Raw genomic sequence first — 15,664 nt, 5'->3', positions numbered from 1 at the left:
ACAAGATATGATATAACATGGATCCCCTGCTAATCACCAAGATGACCATAAAGCTGTGACTGGCATTGTGAAGCCTTCACCCTGTTTTCAGCAACCAGCCCAGACCTTTTTCAGTTTTTCCGAGCAACCATTGTTGCTTCCCTTTCTCCTGCAAAAAAACCTCCTTTCCTGCCTGCCCCTACATTTTCTCTTAATAATTATAGCTTCCTTTCTTGGATTTCTTTTCACCAGCATCATGCAGGGTGTTTTTACCACCTCCGCACTTTTTCTTATTCTCCCCACCCTCCTACTCTTCTCCCACTTTCCCCATATGGTCAATGGAGACTGTTGGCTCATTGAGGGGGACAAAGGCTACGTGTGGCTGGCTATCTGCAGTCAGAACCAGCCGCCCTACGAGACAATCCCCCAGCACATCAACAACACCGTCCATGACTTGAGATTGAATGAAAACAAGCTGAAAGCTGTGCTCTTCAGCTCCATGTATCGCTTCACCAACCTGACTGACCTCAACCTCACCAAGAATGAAATCAGCTATATTGAGGATGGAGCCTTTGCAGGACAAGCCAACCTACAGGTGAAGGATGAATGGATGATAAAAGCTTTGAGATGAACACAATAACATAGTTCACAATGCATTACACCTCAGATTGAGACTAGGATTGTCATGTGGCTACAGCTTGATTACAGTTTGAGCTTGATTCGATTTATTGTGATTAAGCCCTTCTATCAAACAAGTTGCTTAATTTCTTAACATCTCGTTGCAGCGCATTTCAGTGAATTTGTCTTGTTAATTATGAAATTGAGTTAACTCTTATGAATGCCTGAACATGCATAAGAGGGAGTATTATGGTTATAGGAGTGATGGTAATAAAATGTTCTTCAATGAACTGAGTTGCCAACATAATTCAACTAACCACTCAGAGATGGGGGTGAGTGTACTAACCTTTTATACTTACAAGTTCTCCTAATCTCAAGTACACAACCTCCAGTGGGTATAATTGGTACAACAACTTTACAAATGAAACAGGACTTGCGTAAATAGTCAACGGGAAAAGGGGCACAGTAAGACAATCAAATGGGTTATCCCAATTTACCATATGTGGACGTGCTAATGTTGTCAAATTATGCCTTAAACTGGGTATAAAGTCTAAAAAGGAATTAAATGATCAAATGCTACCTTTGTGTTTCTGCTCAGGTCCTCCAGCTGGGTTACAACAAGATGACAAACTTAACTGAGGGTATGATGAGAGGACTCGGACGGATGCAATGCCTCTTCCTCCAGCACAACCTCATTGAAGTTATTGCCAGCAATGCATTCTGGGAGTGCCCTAGCCTCAGCAGCATTGACCTGTCATCCAACAGACTTGGCCGCATTGACCCATCTACGTTCACGGTCCTGAATCGACTCATGGTGTGTGAACTGGCAGGAAACCCATTCCACTGCGGCTGTGATCTCTACAGCTTCCTCACCTGGTTGGAGTCCTTCAACAACGTAACACACACCTATGACCGCCTCCAGTGTGAGACGCCTCGGGAGATGTTTGGCTACCCCTTACTTATTGCTACTGGCCATGCTGGTCGAAATGCTAAAAAGATTTTGAACCATCACTGCCGAGATGGAGTGATGATTCCAGGGATGACTTCACTCCCACCAGATCTGGATGGTCCTTCCGGGTTCGAACCAGAGCGGATTGGAGCTATTGGGCAGCCCACCACCTCTTCCTCATCCACTGAAAACAGCTTTATTCCCAGTATCAAGCTTCAGCATGTCTCTTTGTCCTCAGCCTCTCTCTTTGTACAGATTCCAAGGCCCTACAGCAAAATGTATATTCTGACACAATACAACCACACATATGTGTCTGACGTTATGAATTTGAAGAACAAGAAGGAGATGATCACCCTTAACAAGCTCAAGCCACACACCAATTATACCTTCTGTGTAGCATCCATACGAAACTCTCAACGTTACAACCACACCTGCCTCCAGTTTGCAACTCGAGCTCAAAATCAAGATGACTTGCTCCCCACACCTTCCACCACTACTCACTACATCATGACCATTGTGGGCTGCCTTTTTGGCATGCTCATTGTCTTAGGCTTTGTCTACTATTGTCTTCGTAAGAAACGGATGCATGATGACAAGAGGAAGTCCATCTGTGTCAAGAAAACTATACTAGAAATGCGCTATGGACCAGAAGTGGCGGCAGCAGTGGCAAATGATCCAATGGCAGTCCACAAGCTTCAGGAGCAGTCCAGAGAACATCACCAGTATCAGCACCACCATGGAGGCAAACTTCCCATGTCCCAATCCTCTAGCTCGGGAATGCTCCACTCAGCAAACACCAGTTCCTCCAGACTTTCCTCTATCCCACAAGTGGAAAAGATGGCTACTGCCTTTTCAGAGGCCTTGGCTACAAGTAAAGGAAACTATATGGATGTCAGAACTGGTGGGGCTGGGATGGAGCGATTGGGAGATGGTGGTCATGGAGGGATGGACTTGAGGGACGATGATGGTACTGATATAGGAGATGACTCAGATGATGACGGACATGGCTCTGCATCTGAGATTTCCACCATTGCCATGGAGGTGGACAAAGTTAACCAGATCATTAACAACTGCATTGATGCACTTAAGCTGGATGCGGCAGCAGTCGCTGCTTCAGGGGTCTCTAATAACCCAACAGCCTGCTCCAATCCCACCTCCCCTCCCCCCACCAGCACATCCTCTCTGACTCGTGGCCTAATCCCACTCTCCCAAGGGTTGTCAGATATGTGCCAAGTCAGTGCTCCCACCAAAATACCCCCTCCGCCTCCACTCCCTGCCTTGAATGCTCCTCTCTGTGAGCGCCCAGGGATCAGTGGTGGTGGATTTGTTGTCAGTCCCCCCTACAGGCCTCCTCCACCAGCTACTGCTGTACGTCCCATCCAGCGGCAAATGAGTGCAGATGCCGCTGTGATTATTGCAAATTCTGTCAAGAAACAGTCCAGCACCACCTCTTGTGGGTCCATGGGTCGGGACAGGGAACGTGGAGGAGCTAGGGTTTATAGCCTGGAAGTTTCTGAGCCTCGGAGCCCAGATGCCTGTAAACAACAGCCACAGTACCAAGACAGAGCCAGTCCCGTGGGCTGTGGGGAGCCCCTTGAAAGACTGCCTTTAGTGGGGAGTGGGAGCTGCGTTGGAGGGGGTGGTGGTGGTTGCGACAGCGGTGGTGTTGGTGCACAACATCAGGACAACCAGAAGCAAAACCATTACCATCAACAACAGAAAATACATCACCAACAGCAGCAGCAGCAGCAGCAGCAGCAGCAGCAGCAGCAGCATCAGCAGCATCAACAGCATCAGCAGCAGCAGCAGCAGCAGCAGCAGCAGCAGCAGCAGCAGCAACAGTTGGAGGTGCAGCAGGACTACCACTGCTCGGAGCACCGCCACTCCGTCCCAGCTCTGTATTATGAAGGCTCCCACCAAGGCTCCCCAGCCCAGAAGGTTTCCTTCCTAAAGCCCTTGACGCGCTCCCGCAGGGATGCAGCCTCTTACTCCCAGCTTTCTCCTGCCCGTCACCATTCCAGTTACTCCGGCTACTCCTCCAGCCCTGAGTACTCCTCAGAGAGCTCGCTGCGGATTTGGGAGCGTTTTCGTCCTTACCGGAAAGGCCAGCGTGATGAGGCCTGTTATGTGACGGCCGGGAACGCCCTTAGAAAAAAGGTGCAGTTCGCTAAAGGCGAGGACCTGCATGACATCCTTGATTACTGGAAAGGGGTGTCGGCACAGCAGAAGCTGTGACTGTGGGACCAGAGATAGGCATTGCAGAAAAAAGAGTTTGGATAATTTCCTTTCATGCCTGCTGGCTAGAGAAAGGATATGAGGATAATGTAGAGAACATTGAGGACAAAACTTTGCCTTTGTTATGTTTTTTGGCATGCTAGGTGTATAGAATATTGTGCTAAAGCAAGGACTGTGAAACTGTGCCTGGGATTCGAGAATCATTATGGTGTTTTATTTTACACTTTGTTGTAGCACTATTTCTGGATCATTCTCATTTAGTGTTGGTGGGTTTTATTTATAGCACAGAAAGCAAATTCCAACTGTGTAATTCTGTACTTCTGAGTGATTATGTTTGTGATCAGATGGACCGTCTCTATCAGTGCCACATTTCCATCTATGGATAATCCCAGGAGGTAAATGCTGATATCCTTCATTTTAAGCTTTTGTGATCCAATATGTTGTTTTCTATTTGGTTTTGGGTGCTGTGTTAATTTGCACTTGGATATGTTTAGACTTCGAGGCAAAGGGAGACTATGGATGGTAGGATCTGTGCTCTGTTGTCAAGTGACAGCATGCCGTTTAGTGAACATAGTTGTCAAATGCAGACCCTATCTCTCTTCATGCGGATGAGGTATCATTTGCATGTCAATAGCATCTGTCACACTGGAGAAATGGAAAGAAATAACAAAAGAATAGGGAAAAGCAGTCAAGAGGGCTTGAAGGTCCTGAGAGAGAAAGAGATTAAAGTGGTACATTTGCCTAAAATATTACTTTATTTCTCCCCAGAAGTGTTCAACACATTTCAAACTAACTCCCTTGCATGGTTCAATGAGTGGTGTAAAGAATGTTGTCCTGCAAATGTCCCTATCTGTCCAAAACAGCATTTGCCCATGTAATGATCAGAATATTGAGCGTGATTTGAAGTGCAGAAGGCAAAATCCTTTTTATTTATGAAGATAGTTAAATGCTACTTACCTGTACAATAGATAGCTGTCACATTTAACCATGTTAAAGATGAGCTCATACAATCCCCAAAGAATACATGTAATATACGCAACAATGGAACAGGAGAAATTGAAAGCGAGAGGGGGTTTAAGAAGAACAAAGGAAGCAAAAGCAAGGATATAAATATGTTTTTTTTTCTGCAGCCACTGTGAACGTAAGTAGATTACAAGCAGGTTATGCGGAAATCTATTTGCACCATTCAATGTAAGCACTGGAGTACATTCCAAATCCTTTCCCTACATTAAAAACGGGAAGAGGCACAGAGGGAAAGGACACCTCTAATTACTGCCAACATGTCTGTTCTTTTCTGGAAATTAATGCTATTGTTGTCTATTGATAACTGAATTAGCCAACTTGTGACAGGCATGCTCGCTCGCACTTTACGCCTCATGATTGTGTGTGTGTGTGTGTGTGTGTGTGTGTGTGTGTGTGGCTGTGTGGTACACAGTGGTAAGTATAAGTGGGTATTAGCATGCCTTGTCAGAATATATTGTATGTGCCCAAATTTACCTAAATTAATAGTTTTCATATATTGCCTATTGGGTGGTTGTTTGAGTCTAAACAATACTAGATTATTAATGGCATGGACAAATGTATAAATCTCAACAATGTTAATGTTATTGTCCATTAATGCTCAGATATACATACCACAGTAGTGCAGTGCCTCTTGCTAACACAGCCATGATCTAATCTCCATTCTTGTATAGTATTATCCACCCATCTGGCCTTTTCTATAAAACAATGTACTTGTGATTTTCCTAATGATAGTGTTATTGTCAGGCATTCTGGCAAAAGGCCTCCTGCTTTCCCAAAGTGCTGTGTAGCCTTTGGATTTTTGCTTTCACTGCTGACATACACAATCTGAGATCACACCCGAAAAATGTGAAAAACTGAATCAGAGGTCCACAGTTTTGTTCAGGGCTTTATTCATTTTTAATCTCTTCTTTTCTGTGGATGGTGTGTTTTGATCCATCTCCCACTACCTTCCCTGCTCCCATAGTTCCAATGGTTCAGCATGAGGCACTTCCTGTTGTTTTATCAGATGGTAAGAGGAAGTAATTGCCCTTCTTTCCGCCACAGGTAATAGGATGAGGGTCTGTTCAACACCTATCAACATTGCTTTCCTTTTCTTTCTTTTTTATCCTCTGAAAAAAATCCAGGTTGAACAGGACTCAGTATGCAAATATGAGAGGGTGGAGTGTTATGATACCCCCGTATTGATTGTTTTTTCTTCCTCTCTCTTTGTTTCATGAATCTATCTCTGTCTCCTTTCCCTTGTCTTATAAAGATGTGTGCATACCGTCGGGGTCAGAGGTCATTACCCTTGGAGTCAGTGTGCTGATGTGAGTGTTTACAATTGATGGATTCAAGAGTCTCATGGTCACCTTTTAAAAATCGCGTATCTGGGATGCACCACCTTATCCGCCTTCTTTTTATGATAAAGCACCATGTGATGAACAGACAGTCTTGGAAATGTCTCCCACTCGTCTCCAATTACCTGAGATAAGAACATTTCCAAAGGAGCTTGTTTTACTGTGATTGACTCAGACAAATCAGAAGAAAGGATTTTCTTCGGAGTAATCCCACTGAAGAAATTTGGTTCCCAGATCCTCAACTGCCATAATACGTTTACAGACATGGACACTGAGGATAAGCGTAACAGCAGATTTAGAAACATTCAGTAATATCAGGATTGCTCATTATTACAGCTGCCATTAATGTTCATCTATCTGACATGATTTAATGTGACAGAAAATCCTGGGTATTACTGATTAGATGGATGATTTTTTTATTTAATGCATTTTAATGACTATATTTAACACACACATATTTACCAGGAAACTGATTTTCAGGGGGTGTGAATGTTTATGCAACTGCTCTTCTGCTCAAACTTTATTCACAGATTTGTTTGAATTTATTTCTATTATGCCACGTCATTACCAGCCCAACAAAGAACATGCTAGAGGGAGAAATGCCAAGGATTTAATGAACAGTGCTATTGTTTTAGGGGATATTGTGTTGTGTCTCAACCTTAATAATCAATTGAAAGCCCGCTCCCAAAATGACCACAAGATAATCATGCAAAATCCAAATGTGATTATATCTTCAATTGTCACCGCACAGGATAGCTTTGGATTAAAAAGAGACATCCGCTTTGAATAACTGACTGATCTGAATTATCTAAATCTCAAACAGGACCGGTAATATCTCTCAAAGTCATGTCCTTCTACCTGTGCCACAAAGCCAGCATCAAACAAAAAAGCCTTGTCTTCCTTCCCATGCTGCTCATATCCTCGTTGAACCCCTGGAGGGAGGCTCAGTCAGTGATCAATGGTCCTTTTTGTAGCACCGTCCTTGTTGTTTGTCTCACAGCCACAGGAAAGCTAGACGTGAGAAAGCCATCTAATGTGCTATTAATGTTTCATCCTTTCTGTGGGTGGCTGGCTCGGGTTGCTGCCCCTATCCGTCTATACCACAAGAAATCACAGATGGTTTCTGATGTTATTTCTTTGATGCTATCTTTTAACTAGGCTGGCCTGATTAAACCAACATTTAGTTGTATAAATAATGAATTACAGCCAAAAATGGGGGTGTGGACTTATGTCTAATCAGTTTAGTTAGTTTAGTTTAGTTACTAAATGCTTTCATTAGTAAAGACCAGAGTAAAAGTTTTCCATCCTCCCATGACACACTTAACTTTTTATCCATGTCATGCGTCATTAAGGCAATCTCACTCAAAGGGAGACTTTGCTTTTACGAGTGATCATCATCATTGGGATGTAATCTGAGGATACGGTCTTAATTACTAATGCAGAAAAAAAAAAGCTGTGTAATCTCAATACGTTTTTTGGCGTAATGATTTACTTGATCATCTTTTTACAAGGAGAGAAAAAAAACTGTACACAATCTGCACATTATTCTAATTTCTAAACCACAGAAGTAATATATTCTATTATGTAACCAAGAGAAAACTGGATTAGATGACCAATATCCAGCAGTAAGACACATGACACATGAAATATTTTAATTATAACATGTCGAATAACCCATGTTGACACAATCACAGCAAACCTATTTTTTACATGTGGTTTATTATGTAGCCAATAAGTGATTTTAAAACCTTTTTCCCTCCCCGACAAACACACACACGGCAAGAGTAGTCGGCAAAAACTGGAAAATGCACAAGTGAGCCAGAATGAGTCACAGTGTGACTAAACCAAAAATGACTCTTTTCCTGAAAGGCAGGTAATGGGCAAGGTCTTCAAAGAGAAGATAGCAATGGGAAGGGGATTTTGGCTTAATGCACGCAGACATCTGGGATAAAGGATGTGGAAATATGGCTACACTAAAACTAACCGTGCATGATTCATGTTGCTGCAAAAAAAGAAAACACACACACCAAAGGAAAGAGACACACACATAAGAAAGTATATTGTGGGAACCGGTCTGACAAAATATTCAAAAAAATCAGCACGCCTGGCAACTGAGACATCCCTAATTCTTTATTTGCACTTAGTTTCAAGGCAGGTGACAGACAGGTATATTCATTGAGAATCGGTTTTAAATCCTTTCATTTGGTATCTTCAGACCTTTTATCTAATGGGCTATTAGGTTTGATATATTACTGTGCGGGAGATTGCCTTTGTGGATATTGTAACACATTTCATAAAAGGAACCACACTGTTGATCTTCTCCTGAAAGCTACAGAAGGCACAATAAGATGTGTGGAAAAATGAAACACATGCCATTTTGTAAAATGTTGCTTTAATGCAAAACTGTATCCATCAAAAAAAATGAAGAAAGCAAGTCATTTGAGATGAATGAAATATGTTTTGGCCGACTGCTTTGTTGGTCATTCTTTAATGAGGCAGCTCTGACTGGCTTAACACTGCCAACGCTGCCTTTACAACTGCCAAGCAGTTTTTAAATCTACAAATGAAAAGCCTGACATTTTTATGTTGGAAGCATTCACAAACAACTAAATGTCTTCATTAAGATATATCAGACATGTTTCATGTTTTTACGCCTTGAAGAAGCATCCTGCAAAACCATTAAAGCTTTACCTGAGCTGTTTTGATTTTAAACCCTGCATAGAGTTGGCATTTTAATGACTTTTCTTTCAGGTTGAGAAAGCTCTGGTCATTCTAAACAAAGTTTTTTTTGAGCAGAAGAGCATTTGCAAATCCTAAAAGAAAGCCAAGTAAGGCTATTATTTGCCACCTGAATGGAGACCTGTTACACACACACACACACACACACACACACACACACACACACACACACACACACACACACACACACACACACACACACACACACACACACGTATTAACATTTATGCATTAACTGCAATGTTTAGTTTCCAAAGACTGACAAAAGACTTAAAGAATCTGTGAAATATCTGTGAATTTTGTACACTATATACAGAAAAAAAATGCTAAGGTTAAAAAAATGCTTCTATGGATGTTTTATACTCAGCCTGATCTCTTGATATGTCTGTGTATTTCTCTTTTTTTCAGTTGGTTGTTTGTCTTTGTTTACTTTGTTAGGGTTTGTTTTCTTTTTTCGGGTGGGGCGGTTGGTTGTTGGGAACCAAGGGATTGACTTTTAGTACTTGCAATGATATATGTTATAAAGGTTTATGAACAGAGAAAGCTTAACATAGTGTACTACATAAAAGAAAAGTTGTTATATTTGCATGATTCCCTGTATTTTTTGAGAGAAAAATATATTGTTGAGTGGACGTACATTGAAAAACAAAAACTGTAGGGGCTTAAAAACAATATTGTCAAGTAGATTTGATTTGAACTTTTAGGTTTTAAGCCGTTTTTTATTCTCTGTGACGTTTTCTATTTACATTCTAACCTATTAATTTTTCATTTGATTGTATAGTATACTGACACTGCAGCTACCACTTATGCTCTTTGAGCCACAGGCTGGTGGCGTGTGCAGTGCAAAGAGAGGGTAAAAATGTCTGAGGCTTGTGGGTGTTCACATCCATCTGTTCTGAGAAACTGCATTCTGTTCTTCTCTATTACAAATATTATTCTCCATGGCAGACATGCAAAGCTATCTTCTTTGGCTCGAGGCGAGGCCCTGTCACAGTTTGTGGTTGTATTTTCTCTTTAAATAAGCTGCCTACTTCATGGCAAAACAATATTTCCTTCAAGTTTTTTACTATTAGAGACATAACACATGACAATACAGGTTCAAAGAAGAGTCATTGACATCGAAACACACACAGTAGGTATTGTTTAATGGTGTTAATCTAATCCAAATCCATCAGTTAGAAGTCACTCGTAAATCAATGCAGCGTCAGCAGCTTCTCCCTCTGACGCAGCCCACTCGCTGTTAGCTAAATCAGAGATTTTCATTCCCCATCCTCTCCTCTCACAGCCTGCTGGTTTTCTAGCCAACTAGTTGATGAAATTCATCTAACATCGTGTGTTGTAAATCAGTTATTTATAGTTATTCATTGTTATAATACTATACACTGCTGAAAAGCATTTTGTGTGCAGGAAAAATACTGCTTCTCAACTTGATTCAACAAAAGTAGAAACCTGCACGGATGTGGAAACGAATAATAAATGTTGTTTTCATAGATGAAGTCTTTATAGACACAATAGTGTGAACATAGAGATGAACAAACTAAGTATAAGTCGTTCGTTTGGACCAAGTTGTGACTATAAGGTAGGCCGAGTACATTTCATTTGGCAACCATCCAATGTTGTGCTGGTAACACCTACTGCACCTCTGCTGACAGTTTAGTTATTGCATTACAGTCCGTACGGAAAAAGCGAACCATAAATCCTTTCCATGTTTACATTCTGCAGTGACAGTACAAGACTCTCCAACTGAGATGTATAGCCTGTTCTGTGGTGGAGGCCCTTGCCAAACCCTAAAGAGGCCTAGGGGCTTTTCTCCTCAGCTTCTCAACATGGCAATTCTATATTACATTATTAACCCAGTTTGTAGAGCCATGTTTTAATTGGGTAAAATTGAGCTGCTATCTAATAGGGCAGTTTTATTGGTACTGGGGGCTAATCTGTAACGCATAGCTCCTATTAATCTAGTGCCAGATCCGGAGTGGGGAAGCTTGCTAAAAAGGTCCCATTGTAGTGAGAGCAGTTCATTCTGATCAACATTAATGTTTTCTCTGCTCACAGATAGCAGAGGCAGGGAATCCATTGCTATTCCGAACACACAATCCAGTGCTGTGGCAGTCCCAAAGTCAGAATGATTGGCCTTGTCAGTGCCAGAGATTGAAAACTCAGCGGCTTCCGAAAATCGCTGTCAAGAGTGCAGGGGAGCGGGGCCTTCCTTGACTCATTGAAGAAATTAAATGTCTGCGCATTGATCGGTTCCAGTGCTAATATTGTCTTGGCCCCGCAGCAACAAAAGTATTACCGTTTATTTACACATGATGCAGAACTGTGTACTTTTAGATAGGCATAATGCCGAGCAATGAGCCCAAATGAAACTATTATTCAGTCATGATTAAGGCTTTCAAAACCTGCACAGTCAGCATTCAGTGATTTGACTTCTACTGAGCTCTTATTCCTTTGAGTTTAGGGATACAATTTCACACTTCACTGCACAATCTGACAAACTACCGCTTCAGGACATATTTGAGCAAAGTACAATATTAATAAAATACCATGTGTTTTTAGAGGTTGAACCATTGCAATTTCTCTGCTGTAGTAACACATTTTACATTCCTTTTACTGACATGTTCCATTCTCTTTACAGAAGCATTTATATTCATCCCTTTTACTAACACATACAAGAAAGGAGTAGAGGCATTTCACTGACTTACAGGTTTTATGCTGTAAAGCAGTCTCCAAACTATGGTAGCCCCTTACCAAAATACCACAAACAGCTAATTTAATCACTTTAGTGCAAAAGTATAACCACTATCTGTTTGATCCCAAGGGCCAAAGCTAATTTTTGCATTAAAATGTTATGATCTTAGTTACTATTCGGCCTTTTATGTCCCATTTGTGTCAGGGCTTTTGCCATGTTGACAGTATCCGGGGGTCTTTTGATCTTAAACTGTCCGTCACTTTATTAAATCAAAAGTCCCATGATCATATTCCGTCCAAATCTAAAGTGACTCTCCCCTCTGGTTTCAGCTCTACATGCTAATGTTATAAGACCAAAGTGGAGAGACAAAACTCAGGTTTGGATGAAGGGAACAATTCTTGGCTTTCTTTTTATTTCTTTAATTATTTTTTGCCGATACTGACATTATTTTCCCTTTGCGATTTCTGTACAAAAGATCTATTTCTATATTTGCAATAAATTTGTAATGAAAAATGTGTACAAAGTCTTTTCGATTCACCGGAATATTGATTTTTATATATATATGTGTGTGTGTGTGTGTGTGTGTGTGTGTGTGTGTGTGTGTGTGTGTGTGTGTGTGTGTGTGTGTGTGTGTGTGTGTGTGTGTGTGTGTGTGTGTGTGTGTGTGTGTGTGTGTGTGTTACCAGGGTGCGATTTGACAAAAAAACAGAGGGGGGGATGTTTTTTTAAATTTATTCATAGACAAGAACATTGGACTTTTAACTTGCATAACTAGGGAGAAAAAAACGCTAAAAGTAGACAGGCCCTTTTTTCGGGTCCGTGGATTAGTCCCCATCACAACATGGCAAAACTTTTAATAACCCATACATGGATTTCTATTCAACGTCACAAAAACATGCGTACGCACTAACAGGCAGAAAGCACCATAGAACAGCATCAATGCTCTCCATGAAAAGACCCTCCAATTAACTTAAATCAAACACTCAAAATAATTCACTAAATAGCACAACGTGCTGTCAACACTCAGGGACAGGTCTGGAAAACTAGACAAAGTAAACAGTCGGCTCTGGTGACAAATTTGTGGTGGCTTTTTCGTTTTTCCTATCGGGGCATTGTCTGCAGCATTTCGGCCCTCTTCTATCCACAATTCTGCAAATGGGTCCTGTAAAGTAAGATGATATGCTGCTCTGAACGCGTTTCATGTTTGGTTCAGCGCTGTTTTTCCTGCGAAGTTCCCGCACAAAAATGTTACAATGTTTTTGTGTTCGATGACGTTCAGAAATATGCACCGTCTGCCAGAAGGCTGCTGAATAGCCTACTCTGATGTAAAGACACTGAAGATCGTTAGATTTCAAGAGTTTAAGTAGGCTAGCAGTTAAGTTGCATTCATCGCTATCAAGGGGGGGAAATCCTTGTCCCCACCGGAGATAAAAATAATTTAGCAGAGGTAGGGATAGGAAAACCAGAGGGGGGGAAATCCTCACCATCCCCCCCTACAAATCGCACCCTGTGTGTTACTATCTATACGTGCTACTTATGGTGCTGCTCTATACTTGCATGCACTTATAATTCAATTACTCATGCACTGGGGTCTGCCAAGCACCTGGACAGTCTATTGTCAAAACACACACACACACACACACCACTTGTACTCTACATTAAAACCTCTGTGTTTGAGCGCCCTGGTACAGAGGCACAGATGGGTTTCAAGAGATGAAAGAAGAAAAAATGCACACTTGATGACTCATGAAAATGACAAACACGTCTACCTCAGTCACGGTTCCATAGAGACTCAGATGTTTAAGTCTACTGCGAGTAAACGCTTTGCTGAGCATACAAATTTAATGAGTAGGATGACAGAAAACAGCCAGGGAGTTTTCTGAACCTGAAGGCAGCGAGGGCCGGGACTGGGCTTTGCTGGTTTAGCATTCAAAGTGCTGGTTGGACACGTTTCAACAAGAGAGGAACCGTTGGGATTTACTGGACATATTAACTGTATGTTGGTACAAACGGGGGAAACAAGCAAATATGTCGGGGGGGAATAAACAACTTCCTAACTAGCCAAAAGTTCACTATAAACTAATTATCATAAGGACTGTAAGAGCTGTTTAGGGATTTCTATTGTCACGGGTAAACAGAATGTTCAACCCTATTAGCAATTCACTAAGAAATCTCCTATTTAGCCATTTTAGATCAGAACAAAATCGCAAGTTAATGAGGACAACAAATTAATATTTGTTCATAATCATGACACATCTTATGGCTTAAAATAAATGATCAGACATATTGTTAAATGACGTTTCCCCTACCTTCTGCTAGGAGAAAAAAGACACTGTGTAGGATTGAACCATTGTTAGTTTAGTCTATTGAGCATGCTGCAGACTGTAACATCAGTCCTGCACACATGATGGAGATTAAAGGATAGGTGGTTATTGATGGCATGCTATCAAGGCAGCTGTTATAGCAGGGTCAAACTGTCTGTCATGTTTTTGTGTCATGACAGGGATTGTGCTGAGTTGACCTTTCTCCGTTTAAAGTTAAACCCTATGGGAAAAAATACAGTATTGTGCTGTTGCACACTTTACGTTTCCTCTATAGTCCGTGCTAACATTGAAGGCAGCAGATTCAGATGTGTGAAACACAGAGATAACCCCTCCCACTGTCTGACTGTTGTATTTTACTTGATTTTGATCTGTCCTCCGGTCTCAATAGAGTTATCATTAATAAATTAGGTGAACCTTGTGGGGCCCAATGTTGAAATAGGACGTAAAATGTCCCATATGAGCAAAAGCCAATTGAAACAGACACTTTTTTTTTTGCAGAATGACTCTGTTGGATTGGTTGGGTTGAGGCGTGAGAAGTGTGATCGGTTAGGGTTAGGGCAAGAATATGAGGGTAAGACAATCATAATATTTAGCCATGTGCTCCTTGTTGTAGCAGGAAGCGAGCCTATTGAGCAATGGGCATTTGTTTTGGGGATTATGGCCTGTCAGACAAATGGGCTTTTAGTCCAATTGGACATTTTTATAGTTTATTGGGGTTGGGAATAATGGACCGTGGGGATAATAGTATGGCACCATTACCCTAGGTAATGAGCTGCTAGTGTTTGAAAATTCTGCATATCTACTAAGGTCATTCTGTGCAAAATGAAGGGTCATTTTCTGTTTATATATACTATACATCTTAAGAGGGCAAATTGAGCAAAAAGATCTTGAATATGTCCCTCTAAACAAGGACTGTGTGAGCCAGCAGGAGACCGTCAGCCCCAATTTTGTAACCGGACGTAGGTGAAATTATTAAAAATGAATGTCCCTTCATGACAGCTGGGTCTGCATCCAAGGCTTCCATCCATTTTCCCTAAAATATTTAGTGTGTTACTAAAAAAGAGCCTCTTTTGAAAAAAAAAAAAGAACACTTGTCTATTTCAGGCGAGGTGTTTTTGGTGACACTGTAAATACTACATTTTTTATGTTGATTTGGCATGATAAGACCGATGAAACAAATATCCCTGCCTATAGGGTGAAACTCTTTCGGATTAAGAAGTCTTGCACACGAAGGCTGTCAAATATCACTGGCCATTCTGGCTATCTATGTCTCTGTATTTAGACGGAATCACATCATTCATCATCTTTTTCTTCACTAGCTTACTCCTCCCGTCTTATTACTCTCACATTCTTTCCTCCATTGTTTTGCTTTGTACTCTTTCTAACTATCTATTTCCTCCTGTATTTCCATCATTCTCCAAACCCGACTCACCCGTGCTCTGACACCGTCAAAATCCACCTCTTTTCATTGTAGCCTCAACCTCCCTGCTGAGAGTTGTGAAAGCCAAAGTCGGCAGCTATAGAAATATCCCACATTTCTAAATATCCATAAATCCGAACCATCCATGTTAGGCTCTTTATCGCTTGAGGATTATGGGGTTGGATTAATCCTTGACTGTCCATTCTGCATTTCAAACTACATTAATCCTGCCTGCTATTTGTGTGTCCCCTCTCAAGACCATATCTATCATTGTATTACAACATTGAATTGGTGTTTGTATGTGTGCATTTAATAAGAGATAAACACAAAGGAAATGAAAGACATGAA

The 15,664-nt window shown here is 41.3% G+C and overlaps 1 protein-coding gene across 5 annotated transcripts; it reads left to right on the top strand.

Moving 5' to 3' along the window:
• The first annotated feature begins 235 nt into the window (after positions 1 to 235).
• LOC134878385 (protein phosphatase 1 regulatory subunit 29) lies at positions 236 to 8,993 on the top strand. 5 transcript variants are annotated; one of them, XM_063904397.1, is made up of 3 exons: positions 236 to 574; positions 1,196 to 3,274; positions 3,350 to 8,993. In XM_063904397.1, exons 1-3 carry the CDS (start codon positions 236 to 238, stop codon positions 3,779 to 3,781), a joined length of 2,850 nt encoding a protein of 949 aa, XP_063760467.1. In that variant the 3' UTR covers positions 3,782 to 8,993. The 5 variants fall into 5 exon arrangements, with proteins under 5 accessions (XP_063760467.1, XP_063760466.1, XP_063760471.1 ...); XM_063904401.1 differs by having other exon boundaries at positions 311 to 574; positions 1,196 to 3,175; positions 3,383 to 8,993; XM_063904400.1 differs by having other exon boundaries at positions 311 to 574; positions 1,196 to 3,211; positions 3,380 to 8,993.
• Positions 8,994 to 15,664: the final 6,671 nt, after the last annotated feature.

This window comes from Eleginops maclovinus, chromosome 16, assembly GCF_036324505.1.
Source record: "Eleginops maclovinus isolate JMC-PN-2008 ecotype Puerto Natales chromosome 16, JC_Emac_rtc_rv5, whole genome shotgun sequence".
In the NCBI taxonomy this organism is placed as follows: domain Eukaryota; kingdom Metazoa; phylum Chordata; class Actinopteri; order Perciformes; family Eleginopidae; genus Eleginops; species Eleginops maclovinus.
Note: the sequence above shows the minus strand (reverse complement) of the source record. Positions and strands in the feature narration are given on the sequence as shown.

What these genes read in the sequence shown, in the direction of transcription:
- LOC134878385 (XM_063904396.1), top strand. Translation starts at nt 236, where the DNA reads ATGCAGGGTGTTTTTACCACCTCCGCACTTTTTCTTATTCTCCCCACC. An exon ending in CAGGACAAGCCAACCTACAG is followed by an intron (nt 575 to 1,195) that starts GTGAAGGATGAA and finishes GTTTCTGCTCAG; the next exon opens with GTCCTCCAGCTGGGTTACAA.